This window comes from Trichomycterus rosablanca, chromosome 16, assembly GCF_030014385.1.
Source record: "Trichomycterus rosablanca isolate fTriRos1 chromosome 16, fTriRos1.hap1, whole genome shotgun sequence".
Classification (NCBI taxonomy): domain Eukaryota; kingdom Metazoa; phylum Chordata; class Actinopteri; order Siluriformes; family Trichomycteridae; genus Trichomycterus; species Trichomycterus rosablanca.
Window position 1 is genome coordinate 25026173 of NC_086003.1, and position 26897 is coordinate 25053069.

At 39.0% G+C, this 26897-nt stretch overlaps 1 protein-coding gene across 3 annotated transcripts; it reads right to left on the minus strand.

Annotated features, from left to right (window-relative positions):
• Positions 1-252: 252 nt before the first annotated feature.
• On the minus strand, positions 253-26897 carry dixdc1b (DIX domain containing 1b). 3 transcript variants are annotated; one of them, XM_063011863.1, is made up of 22 exons: positions 26833-26897; positions 24896-24934; positions 19753-19882; positions 19295-19420; positions 18945-19197; positions 15903-16022; positions 9365-9447; positions 8744-8868; positions 8304-8393; positions 7037-7090; positions 6774-6824; positions 5463-5567; positions 5324-5377; positions 5094-5186; positions 4938-5009; positions 4785-4859; positions 4109-4270; positions 3769-3832; positions 3518-3626; positions 3117-3225; positions 2240-2319; positions 253-2048 (listed from the first exon to the last, which is right to left on the minus strand). In XM_063011863.1, exons 1-22 carry the CDS (start codon positions 26833-26835, stop codon positions 2042-2044), a joined length of 2004 nt encoding a protein of 667 aa, XP_062867933.1. In that variant the 5' UTR covers positions 26836-26897; the 3' UTR covers positions 253-2041. The 3 variants fall into 3 exon arrangements, with proteins under 3 accessions (XP_062867933.1, XP_062867932.1, XP_062867934.1); XM_063011862.1 differs by having other exon boundaries at positions 8744-8901; XM_063011864.1 differs by lacking the exon at positions 253-2048 and having other exon boundaries at positions 2236-2319.

Consider the following 26897-nt stretch of genomic DNA (forward strand, 5'->3'; position numbering starts at 1 on the left):
CTGACAGGAGCACCTCCCAGTGGTTAGGCTGTTCCCCAGCAGTGTTAACAGCCAGACAGATTGGCTATGGCTTAGGGGTGGCCGAGGCCCAATGATGGATAGGCGTCCTGTTTGGGGTGTGTTACTGCTATGTGCGCCGTGATTTTAGGGAAAAGATGTGCATGTGGAGGCATAAGACCATAAAATAAACATTGAGGGTGGCAACAGAAATGTCAGCATCACCAATCAAATATTAAGTACAGAACTCATGCATACATGTTAATATATTTTTTATTTGCAACAACAAAAAGAGCTCCCCAAAACATCATCGTAAACTATCTGATCGTTGAAGTTGTTAGTGGGTACACTGATGTTAATGAGGGTTCAAGTGCAACACTGAACTGTACAAAAAATACATTTTACAATAAACACCTCTTCAGAAAACAATCATTTCTTCAAGACATTTAATTCATAAAACTTAAATCGTTTTTTTATAAAAGTAATCTGCACATCTCATGAAATGTAAACATATTTACAAACATAGAAAAAAAATCAAATGATAAACTGTGTACAAATCTTAGATCTTTCTCTAAAATACAAATCACTTCAGGCACATTCTGGTTCTCCACTGTAAATCCCACCAACTGCGGTTTTAAATAAATACAACAAATCTTTTATAACTCATAAATACCAGAAACGTACATACATAAAAAAAAAAACATTATTAAACGTTAATGAAGGGATTGTTGAAAAATTAAATTGACTATTTTTTTCTAGACTAAATATGGTCACTCATTGTAGCTACAAAGCTAACATTGCTAACACATAATAATGCAAGTCTTTAACCCAAACAATTCTACACTGAACTTTACTCTATAAATCCATGTTCACTGTGTAAATAAGATGTTTTACACAATTATTCCTGTAACTGTACTGAAATTCAGAAACCAGGATCAAATCTTTCCCTGCCACTGATTTTGCTCACTGCTTAGGACAAGACAAACCCTAACCCATCCTGAACATACAAACTTCATTCTGCTGTGAGGTGTAGGTCTTAAATCAGGATTGGTCATCATTATAATTTTATTTTAAATGAATACAACTGCCACCTTCACATAACCCTATTTTCAAAGATGTTGGGACATTTTATAAATATAAATTCCCTTGCATCCTTTTCCATACACACCAGCACAGCACATCTAACCAATTCCAAACCTGTTTTGGGTAACTATGTTTGTTTTTTAGCACTTATGTAGCTACATTTTTTTCATTTATTAAATAAGCAATTTAATGTAATTTTGTCTATAGTCCATATTTACTCATTTAATTTTAAATGATAAATTCTGTGATACAATTTAAAACATAATTCTGGTATAATTCTCTGCTCCATCTTTTGGACGCTGGAGTCGATAATGTTCAGCTACAAGAAAAACGTTATGCTTATTAAAGCAAGTAAGTCATATTGTGCCCTAAACTACATCAAGTCCGTGTCGCTTCACTTAATGAATGAATGCTGTTTGAAAACTGTGTTAACATGTATTTAAAGACAAGATTTTGGAATAAAGACTTTTCATTACTTGCTAGCTACATCAGCTTCGTACACTTACACTAACATACGCAGACCTGTGTAAACAAGCTTCTCTCTTTCAACTGCAAATTAATCAAATCTCAGACTGTTCCCACATATTAAATAGGACACTTGAGAATCAAAGCTTCACAGATTTTTTTGGTTAGACTCTGACAGTCTATTTAGAATGGATGTCTGTATTACGGTGATAATTCAGGAGTGGCTCCACAGTTTGGTCACTGCCGAACAGGCTGTGTTGAGATCAGAAGATCCTGGAGGAATAGTGCCGATTTAATAGGCCCCAGGGTTTTCTGGGTTTTCTGTATTCCTGCATTTGCTTTAGTCCAACAGGGAAAACCTAGGTAGGCCAAAGAGGTATTTAGAGTGGACTGTACAGCACCTGAACGTTTAACACTGGGACATTTATTTATACAGATTGGCACTGTCCTGGTCACCCTTCTATTTCATATCAGTGGGGTTTAAGTGGCGGTGCTGTCAGATCCTGTAAAAGGACAAAGAGAGGCAGTGTAAGACAGCATGAAATATATAAAATATCATATGATTTACTGTTCTGAAGAAGCCTATAAACAATTACTGTACAATTCATTATACTGGTTTTCTGATGACACAGGTACCTTCTGTAGCATGTCCAAATATATAATTACTATGTGCATTTCTCTGTGTGTAAATTACCTCCCCTCTTCATGATCCTCCTCCACCCAGGCCACTATCTTGCCCTCCCAACCTGGCACCACTGCCTCATCCTGGAATACCTGAGAGATACAGAATTTCACTGCAAGTTATTCACTGCTTCAATGTGTTGTGATAACAGAAAGATTTCTATTGGCTGCTTTCTTCTCATGATTATTATAATGAACTAAATTAGCAGCTGGGATTAGGGTAGCATGGCCTTGAGTGATTCTGGGCCCATTTGTTTGTGATTTTCTGAGTGAACACATTCCTGTTGCGGATTTGATTGTATACAGAACAACTCTGCATTGTTATTATTAATGCTGTGTTGGTTCAGTCAGCAACATTTACTTTTTAATAAAGTAAATGTAATTATTGCTTGGTGTAGCTGGAGCTCAAAAAATAATTTTAACCATGTTGCTCTAACTTGCAATCCCCATATAAAATATAGCTACTAATATTGTAGGCTGTGGCCATCACATCAGTCATGCAAAGCTATCAACTATGTTTATTTTTTGACTCAAAATTATAGGACAGCTTGCTTGGAGGGGGCACTTACTGCTCTACTGTATAATGTCACTGATCCTTTAGATTGTGCCAATTATAGGAGAAAAAGAAATGCAATCCTTAATATAATTCAATTCAATAGCCAGAGATTAGAACTCAAGATCTACAAATCAACTGAGACAAAATGTGATGTGACTGTTAAAGAAATCACAGTTATTAATGCTTAACTGAAACAGTATTTACACATGGTGCAGACTACTGCTTGTGGTTCAAACAGCTTTAAGCCCTAAACCTTTAAAAACACTTCAGGGTGAAAAGACACCCTAAAACAACAACAAAAAAATCTGTGCGTTATTTAAATAATGTTACATACCTCCTCTTTCACAGTGCCAAACTCCGGATCCAGGGCTTTAAAATGGTACCTAAAAGTGCCCTCTCGATCTATAGCCACTTTAAAGTCTCGAAGTGTAATCTCCCCCAACCTGACACAAATACATATCATGTGTTACAACCACAAATGCAGGAAAACAAAATATTACACATATTATTAAAAAAAATATACTGCATGTGATGTTGGAAAATCCATAATGGATAATCCACTACATTTATTTGGTAAAAGTTGCATTTCTCTATCAGACCCTTATGTTTTACTTCATGTTCATAGTTTGCAGATTCATTTACAACCACCAGTAGAACCTGATGGAACACACACACTAACACATGCACAAGTTCATATTTTCTCCTCGTCCCATCAAAATGCAGTTTTAAACAAACCTCTTAGGGATGTTGATCATGAAGGGTGTGAGGGAGCGATCTGTGAAGTAAAGGACCTTGGTGTAAGCTGAGGAGTTAAGTGCAGGGCTGCTGTGAGAATGCACCAGTTCTGCAACAAAGCACACATACAAAAAATCATTACATTCAGATTTACCAGAAGCATCCTAAAAATGGTTTCCTTCATGACATTCACAGAACAGTCACAAGCTAAACCATGGTAAATACATTACTGTTACATGAGAAAAACTTACTGGTGCTGGAAGGCCAGGAGTCTCTGTCAGTGTGAGTGGCCTTGTGTCCAGATTTCCCTCTCACCTGTAAGAAATAAGACCGGTCTCAGTCTAGCACTTTGTAAGGCAGGAACTAATCCAGATCTCACCCTGGTGTGTAATAAAGGCTGTATGTACATGTGGGAGAATGTGTGTAATTAATCCATATGACACCCCACCACACACACACAGCATGCTGCAGGGAGAAGAGACCACATCCGACCTTCCCTCCCTCTAACACTGCCAGTTGTGTTTGCATGGACACTGGGCCAGGCTGAGCACCCCAGTCCAACTCATTTTGTATGTGAGAACTTTGTCCTACCTTTTTCACCTGCCTGTGCCGTGACTCCAGTGTGTAGACACGGTCCATAAGGCTGGAAACTCCCTGCTCCAGTGTGTCCAGTGTATGGTGCTGAGGATCATGACCGCCGAAGCTGTTCCTCAGACTACGCAGAGCCTCCCGCACTAACTGCAGTTCTTCAGTCTGCCAGAAACACAACACACCATTGTTACCCAGGTAACCAGTGTTACCCAGTACACAATAAACCACTGTCACTACACCGGATGGCCAAAAGTATGTGGACATGTGGCCATGAGCTTGTAGCCATTCTTTTTCAAAACCATAGGAATTAATATGGAGTTGGTTTCACCTTCGCAACTACAACAGCTTCCACTTTTGGGTAGGCTTTCTGCACGTTTTTGGACTGTGTCTGTGGGAATGTGTGAGTTCGGGCATTGATGTTTTATGAGAAGACCCATGGTTTGGAATGGAACGTCCAACAAGGTCAAGTGTCCACCATGTAGTGTTCATTTCCTTTCCAAATGTGTGTAAACTGCTGAATGATGGGAACACTGTGTGAACGATTTGTTCTTGGTCAATATCACTTATTTGAAGTCGATTTACTTATAAGACTAGTGAATAATAGTAAAGCTAATAATTCTTCCCATTATTCCTTTCATTACTAAACTTAAGAAAAGAGAGGAAGCTGCAGACTCACTTTTTTGTGTGATCGTGTTGCACTGAACTCTGATGCTGCTGGATGTGGGAAGCCATTGCACTGAAAGGCCAGAAGCTAAAAGACAAAACGAACCTTAAACCATCTTGTTAAGCATAACTTTACGTTAAAAGTATCTGTTTGCTTCAGTCGTACCTCATTCTGCTCGGAATCTGTCTGCTCATGTAGCATCGTCTGTTTGTGTTCCAGCTCCCTCTGCAGGTCAGCCTGAGGGTTACAGAAGGGCAGGTGAGAACAGCTAAAGCTCACTGAAAACATTCAGAGTTTTGGTTGTTTTGAGAAATGTCTTACCTGCTGGCAGTCGCTGGCAGTCAACTTGTGTAGCGCTTCATCCAGCTTCAGCTGCAGTTGCTGAAGTTGTCGATCCTTCTGTCCCGACTCTTTCTGTAGGGGAAAGCAGTGGTTATTTTATAAACTGTAACTGAGGTCTAAATGTGAACTACTGTATTTTACAGACTAGCAGATACTACAACCTATGCCATCATTCACCGCAGTAAGCAATGTTACAGCATCTCCGGTACCTTATATTCACTGAGGAGTCTGTTTCTTTCTTCCAGCTTCCTATTAAGCTCTGCCTGAAATACAATTAACACGCTGATTTACATTCGGCTGAGATAACGTATAATAAGTTCCATATGTTTTAAATTCACTCGTACTTACATTTTGTCCGTCCAGCTCGTCTCGGTTAATGCTGGTGCGTAGGAGCTCCTGTTTCAGCTGTAACACTGACGTTTCCTGCATTGCCATCCGCTGTTGGAGAGCATTCTGTACATATGCAGCACATGAACATAAATTACATTTAAGTTTTTACTGTTACATAGTGCTACACAACAGCGTTTATCCTGTTATACTGTTCAAGCTAACAACATGAGGGTAAACAGTATTTTTTAACCTCCTATCCATTCATCCGAGGGGAAAATATTTCTACCGACTTTACCTGCTAAAATGATTATTTTTATTTTTACCAGTAAATTAAACTTAGTCAACTAGCTTACAGGTCATAGGTTTGGGTTAAATTACATTCGCTGCAGGAGCCCAGGTGGCGCAGCGGGATATTCTGCTAGCACACCAGCGCCGAGATTCTGAATTCCTCCGTTTGAAACTTGGCGTTGCCACCAGTTGGCTGGGTGCCATCTAGCGGGCATAATTGGCAGTGCCTGCAGCTGACACGTTTCTGCTAGGGCGGGGTGACCGGAACATGTGGGTGGGGTGACCGGAACATGTGGGTGGGGTCTTCAAAAATGCTGTGTAAGGACCCTGATTGGCAGATAGAGAGGCACCTGTGCAGAGTGCATGGGTGAAAAAGGGTTCCGCTAAGGGCTGCACGCAGGTCTGAGGAGGCGTGAGCAGCAATATACCCTCCTCAACTGCAATCAGGGATCCCCCAGCAGCAGAAGACAAAATGACTACGTTAAATTGGGGGGAAATGGGAGAAAATACATAAATAAAATAGAAAAAAAAAAGAAATTACATTCACTGCCATTTTTGGCCGAGGTAAATTCGCTGTCTAGCTAGCTAACAAAATATCACATTTATTTTTTATTTTTTACTTGCTGGCTTGCAAAGTCCTCTCTCTTTAATGACGACACAACATTTAATATAAAAAAAATAATATAATAATATATATCATCACTCCTTTTTTAGCACAGACAGTAAAACTTCTCTTTATTTTTTCTTACGTAAACTTTCAATTGCTAGAGTGCAGAATTAAGGTGGAATTAGATGACTGGTCAGAGGAGCTTACTGGGGCCAGCAATCTGGATCTAGGATTTTGGCTAATACTTTAATACTTGCAAAAGCTTTATTTAAATGTCACCTGTCACAGTCTAGCTAGTCTCTTTAAATAAAATTAAAATAAACATAAAGGTATGAGATTATTTTCTTTGTCGTTTGCTAGTATAAATGTTAGAGTAGTCGTAGCTCTCGGTGACTCCTAGTTTTGATGTCATGAAGGTTTAAAAAATGACTCACTTTGACTCCTTGCAGATTGCGTGCCTCCTGTTTGTACTTCAACAGCTCCCTCTATAGGAAAAGCAAAATATCAAGCAGAGGTGAGAAAAAAGCTCCAATTCTAAAAGTAATGTTTGTGTGACTTATATTATATTGACTTATATGTATTATATTATATATACAACCTGCTTGGTAGGTAGAAGTTTAATATAACAACTGAAAACAGCAAACATAAAGCAAAGAACCAAAATGCCATTAAATACCCAAACAGAAACAGTACAAACCTTTAGTTCATGGCTTTCCTCCATGCTCTGATCAAGACGACTGCGGATTATAACCTGCACGGAAACACACAGGATTCTTTTACTTCCAGACTAAACACACTAACCCGAAACAGACGATCAAACAAACTTTAACCAACAGAAACACTGACAGGCAGCCAAACGAAGCAGAAACTGTGCTGGAGGAAGAGGCAGGTAAACAGGGAGGAAGGGAAATTGATACCTGGTTCTTTCACACAGACAAAGTTTAAGTCAGCAGAGAGTAACCTGATCAGGTCAGCTAGAACTAAGTGTGATATCGAGGGAGTGTGAAACAGAAAGCAGTAGGAGGAGAGATCACAAACAGTTTGCCAGAAAACGTTTTCCATTAACATGTAATAATTTACTAATTCTCAAACATCTTGAGGCCACTAAACTCCTGTAAATAATTCCCTTTGTTCTCAGCAGTGCAAAATGGCAGTGAACTTCTTTTACGACTACAGTTAACTATTTATAATATTACAAAATCTTATCTTAATTATAATTAAAACAACAATAATAGCAATATAAATAATTAAGTATTAGTAGCTGTCGTACTCGCATCAATAACTGTATTAAAGTCTGAATAGTATTTGACATTTTAAAGTATCAGCTTAGATATATACTGGGTGCATGTTTTATTAGTTTTGATAACTTACTGTGCACACATGATGCATTTGCTAACATATCTGTGCAGATCACACAACATGAGCATTAATATGGAGCAGTCCCATGGAGTGTCTTTAATGCTGTTACAACAACCTCCACTTTTTTGGAGTGTGTCTGTAGGAATTTAAGGCCAGTCAGCTATGCCTGGCTTGCAATCAAAATACCAATTCAAACTGTGTTTGTTGAGGTTTAGGTCTGGGCTCTGTGTGGTCCCTGTAGCTCCTACAAACCAGACTCATGAAATAATGTCCTTACAAGAGCACAGTAATGATGGAACAGGAAAGATCATTTCCTAAACAATGTTAAAATCATATTATTTTGTGCAACTGGGAGGAGTGTATGCATTCTTTTGGCCAAATAGATGATATCAACTACCACCAAATGAATACACATTAATAGATAGAATAGAATAGAATAATAGAATAGATTTCATGGTATAATCAGAAACTGATTTATAACTGATTCTGCAGCACCCATAAATCTATTTAAGGTCAATGGGGGCTGCAGAACCCAGTTTAGGAACCACTGGCTATACTTAAAATAAACAGGAAAAGACTCAAACACGTCCATGAAGGATCCATACCAGTTGTTGCTCTGGATTTTCCACTCCCTCGCCCAAACTTAGGGAGACATCCTGCTCCTCATCGGGTGTTGTGCCATGGAGAAGCAGAGCCTGTGAAACACCCCAAACACACATCAAGATAAAAAACAAAAATTATAAAACCCACATACAACAAGGATTATGGGGTTCATTTATCTATCAATTTAGGCACTTTCATTTTAACACCAATTTTTTACTTCATGACAGAGAGGGTGAATGCTAATTTGTCAACCTCATCTTTTTAAACTGCTTATGCAAATTCTTCAAAGCTTATGAAGCCTACTATAACTCTCCTTATTCCAAACTGATTACCAGGTTTTAACAGATGAAGCTCCTCATCAGCATTGTATTTTAGCCTGGCACATTAAAAACGCACGTATGACTCATGGCTTTTTAGGTTTGTATAGAGTATTGCAGATCACCTGTAGGCTGGACACCATTCTCCTGGCCTCCACCATTTCTCTCTCCAGCTGTTCCTGCTGTTCCCATAGCTGATCCTCCCACGAACAGCTCCTCATACACCTCCCATCATGGTCCTGGGAAGCTCCTGGCCCAATAAAAGCCAGTTTTGTCATATGGTCTAAAAAAACAGCAGTTTTTGTGACATTTTGTGACATTTAAAGCGGCAGATTTACTCAAGTAGCTCTCATGACAAATCTGGAATAGAAATAGACTATATAATGTTACTATACAGTGTTAATCATACAGACTTCTGGTTAGGTGAGGGTGAAAGCAATGGGACATATCGGGGACAATTGGTATGAGAAAGTTTTAAACTCTGCATATTAAAATGAGATCTCAGGCAGAACAAGTTACTAATGTAAAAAAGGGACAAAGCTCATGCACTAAATTACTTAAACTCACTGAAATTTTATTTCACTGCAAAATTTCATTTCAGGTCTAAAGAGAAAGCATTAAAATTAATGCAGTTTCAGAAGGTGAATGTAAAAATCTGGTGTCAATGTTAAGAGGCTAATGAGAGAAAATTCATATCAGCTCCAGCAAAACAGCACTGTCCATTTTGACAAGTAAAGAGAAGGTACCTGTTTTTCCTAATTGGTTGTCCAAAAGTGGTCCCTTCTCCTCTGATAGGCCAGGTTCATGGATGGGACTAGAAGAGCTCAGGCTATACAAAGAAAAAAAAAAATAGATCAAATGAATGAAGAGCCTTAAAGACAAGTCTTAAAGTACATTTACATTACAACTACATTTAAGTTATTTAGCAGAAGCGACATACAATTGTGAACAAATACAATTCAAGCAATTGAGGGTTAAGTGCCTTGTTTAGGGGCCCAACAGTGGCAACTTGGTCATGGTGGGACTCGAACCTTATAATTACTAGTCCAGTACCTTAACTGCTGAGCCACTATTGCTCTAAAAATATACTTTTGTTTGTATCGGATTACTGACTGTAACAGACTCTAACAGTCTCCCAAAATGAAACATCATGGAAATTTACTGTCTTACTAAACAAAGTCACTTTTAACCAGGTTACCTAAATATAATTGTTAATTACACGTCAAAAGAATTTATATCAATATTGTATTATGCAGTTTTACATGAACAAAAAACAGTGCCAAAATCTAACAATGGTCAAATTATTATTGTGGATTCACACACAGTCAGTGAAAAATTTAACATATTCTATTCTTTTACCTGAAGTCAGAATTAACTGTGCTAGTATTCATAATGTTGTCGGTTCGAGCAGCCTCACAAGCCAGTGTTGGGCCCCTCAGCAAGGATGTTAATCCTCAATTGCATGAATAGCATTCCGCTACAATTGTAAGTGGCTTTTGTAAATGTGAATGTACGATCTCAATATACAACAGTAAAGTGCTACAATCCAAAGGGCCATGTTAAAAGAGTAGCTACTGTTATTAGACTACTGTTAAATAATCAGTAAAGCCATGAAGTGAGACAAGAAGCACAGTTTAAAAAAAAAAATCAATGTTGCATATATTTTCTATAAATAATTTACAAATTTGTAATTCACAAAATTACTATTTCAGAACTGAATGCATGTACTTTTACTTTTCATAAAAAAGAACTTATATAATATATACATACAGTGATAGCTCAGTGGTGAAGGTACTGGACTAGTAAACAGAAGGTTGCCAGTTCAAGCCCCACCACCACCAAGTTGCCACTGTTGGGTCCCTGAGCAAGGCCCTTAACCCTCAATTGCTCATCGTGTTCTGCTCATTGTGTAAGTCGCTTTGGATAAAAACGTCTGCTAAATGCTGAAAATGTAAATGCAAATGTAAACAGACCTGCTTTACACCATTTCTGTGTAAGTAATGATGAAGTATGGCAAAGAAAGAAAAAGACTGACTGTTTGTAATTAAAATGTGCAGCAGATCTGTTATGTAAATATGATTCAGCTTAAATAAAAAACCTGACACTGGGCAGGAAAATTACACAAATTACCATGATATAACACGACATATACCCTGACAGTGCTTTGAAGCAGCGTGACTGAAATAACTGAAATCTTCCAACAGTTCTGCAGGCAGTAAGATGCGTTTTGTGCTTGTGATCATTGCAAGGATGGGAGACACAAAGACACGTGACCCAGTTTCTCTCTTCACAATAATGTTAGTTTTACAATGAAACAGAGGAGCAGTTGTTTGCATGTGTGCTTGTACTAGATGTGCTCTTTGTTCTCAGCTAGACAGTAAGGCACAGGACTGAGATTTTGAAAGAGACACCCTACTGCAACATAAATATCCTTTATTTTTGCTAACGTGATCATGGGGGGGGCTGACCTCTTTTGGGGTTGTGTAATTTCATAAACCCTCACCCTACTTGCAGAGCCCAAATGGAATGGAAGTGGAATAAAGAACAATGCTGTGATAAAGAAAACAAGGACGTAGTGATGAAAATATTGGTGTTGAGATAATATAATATACTGCTTTACCAAAAAGGCTCAGGATCCCTGGTCAGGATCACAGCAGGCACGGTTCCCCCAGGGCAGAAATACCTCGGACAGGGGCCAATCCATCACAGGGCTTCTCTCTACATATAGAAAGAGCCTGTGTGGCCTTTTCATTCAGACTTTTTAGATTTTGATGCAAACCCAACATGTGCATTCAATGCTGATAAAATTCAGTACATACGAATACAACAATTATCTTTTAGAAAGATGTTTTACTATTGGGGCGGCACGGTGGCTCAGTGGGTAGCACTGTTGCCTCACTGCAAGAAGGTCCAGGGTTCGATCCCCAGACGGGGCGGTTTGGGTCCTTTCTGTGCGGAGTTTGCATGTTCTCCCTGTGTCTGCGTGGGTTTCCTCCAGGAGCTCCGGTTTTCTTTCCACAGTCCAAAAACATGTTAAGTGGAGACACTGAATTGCCCTATAGGTGGATGGGTGTGTGTATGTGTGTGTGTGTGTGTGTATGTATATTTAAAAATGTAGTGAAGGCTGTAAGCTGCTGATGAGCACTTTGTGTATTCCCTATTACGTGACTGTACACAGCAGGTGGCATCTCTGGGAAACTCTTATCAAAAAGTTTATTTTCTGTGACTACAAACAATCAGTGAATCTCTGTACTGCTATACACACTTTCTACATATCTTACTTTTGCTAGACAAGCATCTGAAATGGTCTCACTGTTTGGGGACCTATTAGCCACTCTACATTAACCAGCAGTGATTACATCTTATCACAGGAAGCCCATTAAAATAGTGTGTTTACACTTCAGTATTTGGCAAGAGTCCCAGAAATTCATGTTCCTCTAAAATAACAGCAATTATGAAAAAAATGTTACCCAACAGATCATTTTGCATCTGTCTAAAAAAAAGCCAGGAAGAGGGAGCATAACATTTTGCTATTATAAGCATTTAAGTTTTATTACTGAGGATGTTAGTCCAGACAGACGAAATAATTAAACAATCTACAAAAACACTGAAAAACCAAACTGCAGAATACATTTATTTTAACCATAACCACACAGGAAATGCAATCTTTCGGTGGCCGAATAGCCAGGCCATGGTGAGGTGCACTTGTCAGTGTGCTCTCAGTGCTGGTCCTAAGCCTGAATAAACAAAAAAAGGATTGCATCAGGAAGGGCATCCGGTGTTAAACTCTGCTAAATCAGGTATGTGGGCCAGAACAATCTGCTGTCGATCCATATATATGAGAGCAGTCGAAAAAATTTCACCATATTTCAGTGCTGCTGTACATTTGACAACGCTTAACCATTATAAATAATGATTTTGTTTAAAAACATGATAAAAACCGAAATAGCCTATCCACTGGAAGGTGCACTTATCAGTGCGCTTTTAGTACTGGTCCCAAGTCTGGATAAAAATAAAAGGGTTTCATCAGGAAGGGTATCCGGCATAAAAACTTGGCCAAAACTGGTAAATGAACCAGACCTGCTGTGGCAATCCCTAAATACTGGAGCAGCCAAAAAAAGGTTTGTTCTTTTCTCTTATTTTTTTTTTAGGATTTTAACGTCATGTTTCACACACTTTGGATACATTCATGACGGGACAGGTCGTTGCTGGTTACACAAGATTCATCATTTCAAGTTTTTAATGTCAAACACAGTCATGGACAATTTTGTATCTCCAGTTCACCTCACTTGCATGTATTTGTACTGTGGGAGGAAACCGGAGCTCCCGGAAGAACACAAACACAAACACACACTCACACACACACTCACGGGGAGAGCATGCAAACTCCACAAAGAAAGGACCCGGACTGTTCCAACTCCAACCCAGGACCTTCTTGCTGTGAGGTGACAGTGCTACCCACCGAGCCACTACGCCACCTCTTTTTTCTTTTACTATAATTTTGTCCATGTAGTCCATTTATGTAATAAAAGAGTTGAGAATATATACTTCTCAAGGTACTGTAACTTACAGTTTACATTAAGGCATTTAATAAAGTGACTAACAATTGTAACAATGCAAGCGAGAGTTAAGAGCTTTGCTCAGGGGCGCAACAGTGGCAACTTAGTGTTGTGGGCTTGAACCAAGAACCTTCTGATCACTAATCCAGTACCTTAACCACTAGCCTACAACTGCACTGCCAGTTTTAGCATAACCTTGGTCTGCCAGTTTAGCAGGACTTAAGTACATCCAATCTTTAGAAATACGGCTGCAGTGTGAATATAAAAATAGGAGCATAATGCAAACATAGCATACAGTAAACTGATACACAAGCATACAAAAACACAGCGTCTTATAGTAAATATAGAAAATATAGTATTCATTAAAAAGATTGATCAAGATTTATTAATCTCACATGAGGAGAGTCAGAATCTCCACATGTGAACTTTGGTTTACAGTCTCAGGAAACATGCTAAAAATAAAAGTCTTACCATTTCATTTGTTTAGCTCCCATGCTGGCTTTAAATTGCTATCCCACTGCGCTAGCATCGACTAGAATGCTCCCCAGCATCTTTCCCACAGACCCACCCTCCCCTCAAGTCCCGGCCGACCCAACTGACCCATTCACAGTGTGTCAAAAAACCGCAGCACTATGTGCAGAGCCTCAAAGAGTGAAAAACAACTTTGCCCATTTAAAAAAAGCCTCCGTGTGTGTTTCAGTCCTCAGCTGCTCCCGACGTGGCACATATGGAAATCCTGTTTTTCCTCCCTGTTTCAATAACAGAGAAGAGAGGCGCTACTCTGTCGCCAAGGCAGCTGTATCCTGCCCCCTTTCTGCTCTTCTACTACTTTCCTTCTCTCTCCCCTTGTAGTCCTTTAAAGAGTTCCTCCTTTAAATAAAGTCTGATCCACAGACAGATCGCAGATTCCTACTGTTTCTCTTTTTGCTTATTCTCACTATCCTCTTTCTTGTCGAGCTGTCAGACATAGTTTGTCCCTCCTTTTGATTTTGCTCCTCCTTTACCCACCAGTCCGTCCCTCTAGCCCTCTCTGCCCCCTTAATTTCCCAGCCTCTCTTGAGGATTAGCACATTGGTGGGGTCGAGGGCAGGGGGAAATGTTTTAAATTAAACTTGCCAGAGGAAGCAGAAGAGCACAGGATTTGGTACATTTTCTGAACTGCTTACTTGAGTTCACAGTGAATAATAATCACAAGACATAAGCACACAAAAGGAAGCAGAAAAGCATTTCTCCAAAGCATATTAGCTAATACAGCACTAAACAGAGAAAGTCTATTAGACAAGAATGCTATCTGCATGCACTTTAGGAAAACTAGCCCTAGCCTCCACCTCTCCGTCCATGGGCTGCCTGATGTACAGTTGAGTGACAGATGGAAAGAAAGAAAAAACTAACATGATGTGTTTAAATAAGTTAATAATATTGGGCCACTGCAAGCCTCAATAATATTAATAATGTGTCTAGACATGTTTGTCTCAGGTCTGTGGTGTATCAGTTGACATACTGGACTACTGAGTAAGCTGTAAATCACTTTGTACAAAAGTGTCTGCCAAATACATAAATGTAGATGTATATGCCTAATGCCCTAGCCCACCACCAATTAGAGCCTGAATTTGCATCTTGGCAGTGGATGGATGTGCCTGAGGAAGGGAGGATTGATGGGGTTCCTCACTGCAGCTGAAAATACTAGCTCTGCTATTTGGTTAAGTTGCCTGCACAAATAGTGGTTGATTCATGGAGGGCCTTATGTGACTTTCTGTAAATGACACAGCTCTGTAAGAGTCTGCCACCGGCAGGTGGAAAGAAGCAGGCATGTCAGACAAGACAAATAATACTTTGCAGCTCACCTGGGGGAGAGTAAATGGAATGGAAAACGACTAAATGAAGAGAAAGGGAGGAAAAATATAATAAAATGTAAAAAATTAGAAATGTACTCACTAAATTAAGGTATTCACGATAGTGGCTGACTAACTAATATTAGCTGCAGGCGCATCACGCAGAAGCACAGACACTAATTTCTTGAATCAGCTGCTTGTGACAGCAGGAGGGAAAATGAAGAGTTTGTAACAAGGTGCTCTAGGGTGTGTTAGTCCTTCAGCACAAACAACAGAGGCAGTGAGCTGATCAGAGTGAACGAAATAAAGAACGCCACAATTGTTCTCAGTGGATGACTGAGAGCCTGTGGTACCAACATGACCAAGCAATAACATTTAATCAGTACTCATTTGCTTGGCTCACATCTAGGTGAAGAAGTACTTAGGCAAATAAAGCTACACTGGTCTTACTGTGAGAAACCTTTAGACCAAACCAGTCCATGTTACCTGGCAGGGGTGGAATTATTAATATATGTGACGATACTATATCAGTTCCAGTGTTTTTCTTTAAATAACTACATTCCTCACAGTGTTTGGGCACCAAAATGTTGCTTTCTGGTGCTATTAACATATGATTAGAGCTGGATGATATGTCTTTAGTGAAATATTTGTGAATAATATTACTGCTGTAATGACTGGATCAAAAAAGGGACAGTGGTAGCCTAGTGGGTAAAGCTTTGGACCATGAATAAAAAAAAAAAGTGTTGGGCCCTCTTGGCTTTAGGGGCGCATTACATCGGCTGACGCTGCTCTAACTCCAGCCAAAGTTGGCTACAACTCTGGAACACAATAATTAAAAGGGGTGACCACATACGCATACTGGCCATACAGTGCCACAGGGCAGAAGGTCTTACCTAGAAACCATTGCCTCTTGGTCCTCCTCCTCTGCTCCTTTCTGTCCCTCATACTGCTGAACCAAGGCTCGCACACTCCAGCATGAGTTATCAATCTCCTCTTCAGCACTGGAGCTTCGCCTTGGGTTAGAATAACCAAAAAAAATTAGTATGAAGGAAACATTGTATTGAGTTTTTATCCATAATTGATTCACAGAACATTGTTTCAAGTTGTATTTAAATTCCCAATAACAGTTATTTGATTTTTAGCATCATATGTAGAGTAAATATTTACCATTTCAGATCTATTAAATCTACTAAAAGCTCCGTCACAATTCTGCACTGCTTTAGTGCTGCTTAAAAGGAGCATTAGATGACTTTCACATAAGCGTTTTTTTCACTTCGCTCACCGCAAGGCTGGGAGCATACTAGGGATGTAACGATGCAATGCGATTCACTATACTGGGTTCACGATACAATTTTTTAAAACTGAAATTAAAGACAGATGATGACAAAGTTTCCTTCATAAATAAAATACTGTATTTGTGATCATCTTTTATTGATCTAAATAATGAATGCTCTTTTATTTCTGAGGTTGGTGCAAACTATGCAGAACAATTTTGAAGTAAGCCCAATTTGCCAACCAGGCGTATAGCGCCAGTGATGTCAACCAGGCGAGGTGTATAGCGCGAGCGCCCTCTGCTGTTTAAAGTGAATATCGATTCATTATACATGTCAAATCTATTTAACTCGTGGAATTTTTGAATATTAACTGTCTGGTGGTACATAGTTACATCCCTAAAGCATACTACAGCATATTATAGCTTACCACAGCTGTAACATAGTGTAAACCTATAAAATTAAATAAATTACATTTCCAACTCTTTGACAACAGTCTGGGTAATGCCCTTTCATGTTTCAGCATTAAAACTGATTTTTTTATCATAACAATTGGAATGACTGTGTTGATCTCTTACTAAGCAAATGATACCCTTGAAAGCTTCCATCTTTAAACTTTAAGTTAAGTTGACAGAGGATTTTAAGGAAAATTACAAATAAAATGAATATTTGTTTGGTTTTTGTCATTACACAACCACTTTGAACACAACTGCAGTACATAACATCAGCCAGAAGAGGGCATTATTATATATCAACCTCTAAACCATCCTGAACGCTGTTTGGTCCCCGTCAAGATGCCTGATAAATAAGGTAGTATTTGAAAGTTTAGAGTGCTAGCTTTTCAGCAATATACATGATTTTAACTTGTTGATTCATAAGTTACCTTATGAATAAAAAAATGACCAATTATATGTATTATTTCTATTATAAAGCTTTATTTGGACCAATATTAACACATTTTAGATCAAATAAGCAGACTCACATCTATACAGACCATTTTGCTCTAAATTTAATGAGCATCAAAAAAAATTTCTCTATTTCAGCTGCCCCCGTATTTAGAGGTTGCCACAGTGGATCATTTTGGTCCACATACCTGACTTGTTACAGTATTTATGCCGGATGCCCTACCTGATGCAACCCTTCTTATTTTTATCTGGGCTTGGGACCAGCACTGATTGCTAGGCTGTTTTTTTGTTTGTTTTGTTTTTTACCCCTTTTTCTCCCCTTTTAGCGCATCCAATTGTTCAATTAGCATCGTGCTTCCTCTCTGTCTATGCCGAACCCTGCCCTGACGGAGGTGATTGAAGCTAACCCGTATCCCCTCCGAAACACGAGCAGCAGCCAGATGCATCTTTGCCACCCACACATTGACGAGTTTGGCGCCACCTAGCGTTGCATGCGGAGAGACACACCCTAAGGGCACCCTCTCCCATCTCTGTGCCTCAGCGCCTCCAATCAGCCGGCAGAGAACGCAATCGCATTCTGACAGAGAGAGACCCACATCCGGTTCTTTGTCCCACCCCCCACATGAGCAACCGGCTAATCGTTGCTCATATAGCCACTCAGCTTCGAACCGGTAAAGCAAGGCTGGATTCGATACCACGCTTCTCAGAATCCAGCCCTGGTTGCAGCGCGTTTCTTTTTACCGCTGCGCCACCTGAGCGGCTTGCTAGGCTGTTTTTAGCTGCTTATTTCTTCAACTCGGAAACACTGTATTGTACATTGTAAAATGTACTTTCTGAATAAAAAAATCTTAAGAACCGAACATGACACTCAGGCAGAGGAGGCAAAAATAGATAGAGATGTTAATTGTTAATTAACAGCTACAAATAGATCACTCAAAGTGAGAGGAAGAACTTTAGCCTCTATTCTTTTATAATCCAGTTAAACTGAGCATACTGCATGAGCATTAAGCCGAGGAGCTCCAGTCTAAACAGCCTCTCTCATACACCATCTTATAAAAAAAAACAGCTGAACAGCTTGCATCATTTTAACTCAGTTAAATAAAGCACAGCTCAAGTTTTTGCACCGTCTCTCCTTCCTTAAAACCTTCTCCATCTTCATCAGTCTGGTATAAATGTTACAATCTAATAACACTGCCTTTTACTGACTGTGCACGTATTGTGTTCGAGTTCCAGCTTCACATGATACCAACGCACCATTTTAGCTTCATCAGAGATGCCCGAGTCATGCATGATTATTCAGAAATAATGATAATATTCAAAAGAATTCTGAAATGAATGTAATTAAAGCATCTTACAGTAAAAAAATTAATGGCTCATTATGACTTTTAACTGCAAAGGACACAAATGTCATGCATGTCTGTGCGTCTGTCATATGGTGATGTATGATCACTGCTGAGAATGGATTTCTCCTGAGTCCAATTGTGTTGTGCTTTACACTACTTCAGCCAATGCTCTGTGCTTCTATGGCTTCTGTGCAGCTGCTCTGTGATCAAAACCAAGCCCATGCAATAAACCAATTTTAATGCCAAGTGATGTACAATTGATTTCATGCAACTGTGAGCAATGGGTGTGAGTGAAACAGCTATAGTACTTTTATGTAGGTAATTGCAAGCATGTAATGTATTTTGATGAAATATCTACACAAAGGAGAAGATCATAGACAGACACGAATGTGATTGATGATTTGATTGGGACTAACCTTTGCCAGTCTTGTCTGAGATGAAGGACGCTGCGGCCTGAGCGAGAGGCATCGTGTCGGGCAGCTGCCAGAGCTGCTGCTGCATTCTGGGCCATGGCCATAGTGGAATGAGGTCTGTGACTGGCTGAGAAACCAGCTGATTTTCTTCCTACACTAACTCCTGCTTTGTGATTGGCTGAAGCAGATGGCTTAAAATGTGCTGCCAGGGCCAATATGAGTCTCATAGCAGATTTCAGGTTTCCTTCCACAATGTCTGTTAGAACAGAGAGAATTGAGAGATGAAAGAGGTAGTTATATCTAACAGAGAACGTTAGGAAGCAAAGATGATAATCTAATTAAAGGTAACTCACCTCGGGAAGAAGTCTGAGGCATGCGTATCCGCTTGGATGACATAAACTGCAAAACCTTCTCCACATTCTCTCTCTGCTCATGAATATCGTTTGGTAAATAGTGAATGCCCACCAAGAGCTCGCCCGCTACAACACAGCAAAATAAAAGATATTCAATATGGGCATGGATTATGAACTATTTACACAATATTTATAAAAATTTGCACATCTTGTTGGGATGGACAGGGTTGTGAGAAACCTTCTTCTGCTGCTGTTATAGCTGAAAAGACCACACAGAGGTCACTCGATTTATATATCATTTGTTTTTAAAAATGGGATGTCCAAAAAACGTATGGTCAAGTGTCCAAATACGTTTGTCCATGTAGTCAATAATTACATTACATATTGTGCACAGGACAAATCAAAACAATATGGGCCACTGGGGTGGTGAGGCAGACTGAGAAGATTTTCTGGCTTACCCACTATCTCAATAAGGTGTGCCAGCACCACTCCGTCTCGAAGGTCCTGCCGCAGGTCAGTCACAGGCTTCAAACCAGGCTTCTTCTTCAACTGCGCATTCACCCATGATACGTATGCTGCCAGTTGTTGCTAAAAACACAACACACAATAAAGTCACATTTACATGATCGGTAAGTACAGTCCTAAACTCAGGGTATAAATAAAAATGGAAAGATGTGTCAGTTCAGTTGCATTAGGACTGAAATAAGTCTTCGTATGCTCAGACACATTTACTGAAAGTGTATAGTCAGTTGCAAGTGGTTCAGCCCATAAGCCCAAGTTCACACTTACAAGCGACAAGTTGCTTATGTAGTCACATATACGTGTGAACTGTCTAGCTTGTAATAAGCTGTAAGCAGTAAATAACTTAACCCAAAGTTAAAACTGAGTTCCCGGTACAAGTAATTCAGAGTGTCTTAGTTTACGAAGGTGACATGTTACCCTCGAGCTAATAGTCTGCGTTACTGAACTACTGTATAAAAGATCATAAAAATACATTAAGCCCAGGGAAATCACTTGCATGTGCTGTGTAAACAATGCCCACCTGTCAAAATAAGAGTATTATATGGTTAATAACCAATAGAAAAAAATGTATGATGGTGTCTCAGATACCACAAGAATGGTCCAAGAAATTTCATTTCATGGAGCTGTTCATTTTTATTTTAAGAACTTAACAAACCAGGTAATCCATAATATTACAGAAAGGGTACACATGGTACACCTGAAGGACCACCAATTGTGAAAAAAGGCTTCACTACTCAAAGCTCAGGACTAAGATCCTACAATAGAGCAAATCCACCCCATTAATTCAGAATGGTCTGTTAGATCCTAATCCATGCTGTTGCTGACTAGGCTACCCAGCATTTTCTCTGTCTCATCAAAATGATAAAGGCTTAGCCTGTATTTCCTTTGCAGCCAGTACATGAGTGCAGTCATGCACATGCAGGGATGGAGTGCGCCCAAAAAGCACTGCTGCAGTATTATGCCCACTGGCAGTATGATAATAGTGTGAAGCTGTGTGAAAATTATCTCTCCTTAAAGAGCTGTAATTATAATAACTTCACCAAACCTATTTCAAAACAAATTAATTTCAATCAGACAATACAATATTATATCTGGGGTGCTTAAGTGGAGCAGTGGTAAATTACACTAGTCCACAACCCCTAAGATCTGGGTGAAATGAAATGAGATGGCAACACGTATGCAAGCATGCAAGGTCATTTGTGATATCTGCATTTTCGCAGAGTTTTAAACGCACAATGGTAAATGAGAAAACACTTCAACAATGCTAATCTAAAAAGCTTGTCTTTACTTTTGGTGTTTTCATGTAAACAAAGAGTAGAGAGATTTTAGTGGTCACTCTGAAAACTGAATCACCTTCTGAAAACTGTGTGAACATTTGGCATACGGTGAGCAGGCTAAAACAATGGCCGCCCTGTGTGAGGCATATCTGTCTCACTAAAAGCTTAAAGTGGTCCAAAACGGCTGCTTTCCAGATAGGATACAAAACACAGTGAGCTTTCAGCACTGAAGCACTGTCACTACTGACCATGCTAGACGACTGAAACAAGATGATAGTTTAGTGTAGCCAGGCAAAACAGTAAATGAGTGGTTACTGTTTTCAAAAACAGACTGAGCACACAACTGCAATTTTGGATGTGACTGTCATTTCTTCCTGCAGCTTCCTGCACCTCCACAGTATGTAGGCAGCTTAGAACCATAGCAAATCTGTGACTGGTTTATGGGTAAAGCAGAGACAGCTGCAACAAGAGACATGGTTTAACAGATGCTGCAGAAAACACTGCAATATAAAATACAGCTGTGCAGAAAAGATCTTAATGGTATAAAAGAGTATTCTACAATTCTACAAAAATTCTCAGAACTGTAATGTATTTCTTCATTTCTGTTAAGGTTCTGTTAACCTTCAGCCAGTGACCCATTTCCGACCTGCTACCGTACATCTCATACCTCTATACTACAGGCTTATAATAAAACTGATATTGTTAATTGATTGTGTGCTTTTGGCAACTGCTTATTCTCCGAGTTAAAAAGGTTGAGAAGACTATGATTGGAGGCACTGTATTACTGACCTACATTAAAAGTGCTTGTGCAGATGACAACTGACTAAGCCCCTTTCACATTCAAACCCATTTTCAGAAAAGTTGGGACATTTTGTAAAAAGCAATAAAAAAATTTGCCATTTGTTAATTTCCTTGAACCTTTACTTAACCGACAAAAGTACCATGCCTGCAGCACAACATAAAAAGTTGACTGGGTATAAAAGGAGGATCCACCAAGGGGCCCAGTATCAAGCAAGAAAGGACAATAATTCCTTTTATTTATAATAATTCAGTGTCCTCAGTTCCCAAATCAAATTCTAAACTTGTTTATATTCAGGTGGTCAGTGAAAAAATGGAAACCATTTATTTGCACTTTTGTCAGTACAAGAAGAGAATTAACTAATCGCATATTGTCCCAACCTTTCCAAAAACAAAGTTAGTAAATACAAGGTCACTTTTGAAAGACATCAGGTCTTGCCAGGTTGCACCTTATAACACATAACCAGTGATTCTGGGTAAAATGGACCCATTGCAACCTTGACCAAAACAAAGCAGCAGTAAAAATTTAATTAAAAATAATTAGTCTTACATGACAAGGCGGGATAATTAAATGTAAATGACAAACTTCAATGGAAAAAGCTACAAAGCCACCTCCAATATTAAATACCTCAAACATTTCTGTCAGTACAATTGCTTCAGTCTGGGAGTGCAAACTAGACAGATGCACTATGAAAGATTTTACAGCACGCTTTCTGAATTAATGCGAGAGAAGATTATCAGGACAACCTAAAACCAGCAACTGACTGCAATACAATCATCCCTATTCTGACTCCCATTGCAAAAAAGCAAGCTCAGCAACAACTTAGGTCTGTAAGGTGTTTGGCCATTAAGGTGTTTCTCCTGTTTCTGGGTGGGTTTGCCACGGGTAGGTCGGTTTTCTTCCATCTAGCAAAAACATGTAAAGGTGGACGGGTTACTCTAAATTCCAGCTAGGTGTAGGCTTGTGTGAGTGTGTGTTGCCCTCTGCCACTGATGGACGACCGGCCCAGAATGTATTGCTGCCCTGAGCCCAGTGTTTCCAAGTGGCGTTTCCAAAAGATGACAGGGTTATAGACAATGAATGAATGAAAGCTGTGAGGATTTGCCTAAATTGTGATCCAAGCTAAGCTAAAGGACTTTCCATAAACAGTCAGCATTAGGTGTGTTCACATCATTTCGTCAGTTGTTTAGATCGGAAATGTCAAACGTCAAAGCCAATCTGGTTCAATCTTAAGAACAGATCCAGGCATCTCTACACAAGAAAGAGACACTTATTAAAACCAATTAATGCAAAACACTTTCTTTAACTTCTTTCAGGACCTGAAGTCGGTAGGTAAGTTTTTCCTGTGTAATAATAGCAACTGAGCTTTTAGTTTCTTTCCTGAATGTTACACAAACATCAAACTATTAAAGCAAAGAAAGAGCAAAACTAGTGCTGTAGTGGAGCACCTTCTTTGTGGAGATCAGTGTGCAAAAACTAAAAGTTCATGTTGGGACGCCAGTATCAGTGCAAATACCTCATTAAATCCCTCCTGCAGAACATCCAGCACATTTCCATTAGATAATGATGCTATCATTCTTCTTACTCCAAAAACAGAGGCACACGGAGTCCAGTCAGTCCCGTTATTTACCGGGTGAGGATTAACAACACATCGGTACAGTGGTGAGGGAAACAAAGGAAGTGCAGCAGCAGTACACCGGTTCAGATCGAGCGATGCACATATGTGCTTCACCGTTACCTCATACTGAGAAACACGATCCCGGCTGGACAGAGAGAGAGAGAGAGAGAGAGAGAGAGAGAGAGAGGGAGCGCATGCGCACAAGCAGAGCACGCCGCCGTCGTTATGGCGACGCCCCAGGGTACATTAGCTCAGTAATCCATAAGCGGAAGGATACAGACAATAAAAACACCCAAAAATTCTTATAAATACATCGTTACCCTACGTTTTATCCTGGTCAAGGTCGCCCTGGGTCCGGCACAAAATTAAATCCATGCGTGCAAACCGGAATACCCAAATACACACTAAACAAACTGCACGCAGGGCAACATTTACTCAAATCTAAGGGCAACATGGAGCAGCCAGCCCAGCCTGTAAACGCTCTTTAAGAGGTAAAAGCCAGTAAGAAACCAGGATACCCAGAAGAAAAGCGAATGCATTCATCAGTTTTGCAACAAGTCTATGGCATAAAGTGTTACAAAAGTCAAGGCAGGCAGATTTGAATTTATGATGTCTTGTGTAAGCATTTGCAGTTGAAAACTGAAGATCAGATTCTACAAGTTCTCAAGGTCTGCAACATAAAGCATAAAAATATGCCTAGAGTCTAAAAGTACAGGCTCTGTTTGTGTTTTCGGGACTGCAAAAAGCAAAAGACCCGCTGCTATTCTTGACTTCTCTTCACTAGCACATTCTGCAGTTATATACTGTTCAAAAAGGTGAATAAAAAGTGAAATCAATCATTTCCACACCATCACAACTTGGTCATGTACCTCTTAATGTGAACAATGCAAACAGTAAATAATTCAAAACAGTTTAAGTTGGTGTACCAAATAAAATATTGGCATGTTCATAATTCCCTAGCATATCAGCATGCCCAACATACCATCACCTAAATATCTTAAACATTTTGGGGTTGTCTTTGCTTGTGATTAGCTCATAACCAAACCCTTTTACAGTAACATTCCCATGTAATATTGTTACAGAAAGTGAAATATGAAAAGACAGCATTCTTTTTAACGGCTCTTAACACTTATGATTACTAAACAGTACATACCGTGGTTCTAAGCATGGCTGAGATGTGTTTAGCTACTCAAGACCACATCCTTCCTGATCTCTTACAACTTCCTGATTTAAGCTGCGACCTAAATACCTAAATAACTAAATCAGAACCAAATCTGCCCTGAACTACCAATAAATATCTAGTGTTAGAATCCATCGATTATTTCCCCAAAATAAAAAAAAACAGAAAAAATCATGCCTGCAGAGTTTTAAATAAGCACACTTACGGATCCTTCAACAGCCGAGGAGCGAGGCATCTTTCTGACCTGCAAAGAAAACCAGAGACACTTAATACAACTTAGTTTAAATATTACATTACTGTGTATAAATCTTGGTCTTCTTTATCTATAAATCTATCTTAGTTTATAAGCCAAACTCATAAACTAGTTTAATAACATTAAACCTTTAAAACTTGATATCTGTTTAACTCACAACATGCACCGCATTGCACATTGTGCCTTGACAGCCTGTGGAAGCTGAGCATAAAAGTCTTACGTGGATTCTCAATACACAGAAGTTACTCAGAGACAACAGAACACGACTGTTCAGTGCTTCCCATGCACAGGTTAAACTAGACCTGCAGCCCAAGGTAAACTAATGGCTTAAAGTATTTCAATTATTTATTTATCTTTAATGACAATTGGTCTGATGCCACCCAAAAACACATCAGAGCACATTTTCCCAACTGTTGGGCAGTCTAAGGATAGCATAGTATCGAGAAGCAATCTACACATGCATGGAGAGAACACAACCAATTCCTTATAGACATTTATCTATAGGAAGGTTTTTATCCAGCTCCCAAGGACCTTGGTACTGTGCAACACCAACATGACCTGCTGCCACTAACATATTTTATTTTTCACATCAGTTTTATTCATCTGCTCTAAAACATGCAATTTTAGCATATTACATTTATATTAAAATCCATCATATCTGTTGAAATACAAGTCCATACATAACCCACACTCCATAGCTTTACCAACAGCGCAACTGCTCTCTTCTCTTTCCAGGTTTATTTTCAATTGTTTTTCTTTTTCATTCGTATATATCAGAGCTCAATCAATAATATCTCAAATTATCTCCTAGCAAACAACTTAAAATGTCAAAGTAAGGATGTCTAATGTGGTTTATGTGTCCGGTACAGAATGAAAAATATGTCAATCTGATTTGATATGATCCAGGATAGTGACCTTTAAAAAAGAATGTGGTGAGCAAGTTGTAGCATAACACGTCTGTGTGGATGTTGCACACAACCCAGGCCTTAAGGATCTGAATTCAAACCTCGCCTCCAGTTACTGTTTGTGAGGGCAAATTGTCCAATTAATTACATTTAAAAAAGACAAATGAAAAGTACCTCTGCTTGGGTGGCAGACACACAGAGATGCCCAAATAAGTTACATATTCTCTATAAGGTACAAACTTAAGTGTGGTATTGTGATGTTGGTGCACAATTTCTATTTATTTGGTGAATTTAACAAATTGAAAAAATAAAACATAAAATATCAAAATTATATGGATTAAAAAAACTGTGGATTAAATTGTGCAAATGTTTCCACCCTGCAGATGCTGTTAACCTGTTTTTATTTATAAAAATCAACAAAACATGATGTTTGATCTGTGGTGCCCATGTGTTTAAATACGAAACATTTTTGTATTTTAAGCTCATTTTTATTATATGATTTAAAATTAGATATAAAACAAATAATATTAAATTCACTTTTGTAATCAAAAAGAAACCTACATTTAAAATATGATTGTAAATGATTGTATAAAAAGTTGACAGCACCAGGTTAGCTGGAGATAAGTAGGTTAGCATAGCTAGATAACCAGTTAACACCAGTTTATTTCAGGGATGTTAACAGGTGCTTTTTGCTTAAACTGGTCGCGTCGTTTAAAGAACTTTAAACAATTACAAATAAACGATTCAAATCAGCCAATAAACATTTATTACTAAATAAAAACTCGAAATAAAACGAGCTAATGTTAGTGTTCGTTCGGTAACTAGTTAGCTAAACAGCTGAATAGATGGTTAGCACAAAGAGCTAACTACTTTCTCCTATCCGATAAAGCGATTAATACTGTGAGCAATTATTTTAACTCGCAGTCTTATTTAACTGTATACGATAATAAAAATGTTAACATAATAATAAATGTATACATTTACCATATGCTGAATTAACCGGTTTCATCTAAACTCGTTCAAACTCAAATCTCAGCGGCTCTCTCTCT

What these genes read in the sequence shown, in the direction of transcription:
- dixdc1b (XM_063011862.1), bottom strand. An exon ending in CAAGAGGCAATGGTTTCTAG is followed by an intron (nt 9,448 to 15,902) that starts GTAAGACCTTCT and finishes TTCTTTGTATAG; the next exon opens with CCTGAGCTCTTCTAGTCCCA. An exon ending in GAATGGTGTCCAGCCTACAG is followed by an intron (nt 8,394 to 8,743) that starts GTGATCTGCAAT and finishes GGTGTTTCACAG; the next exon opens with GCTCTGCTTCTCCATGGCAC.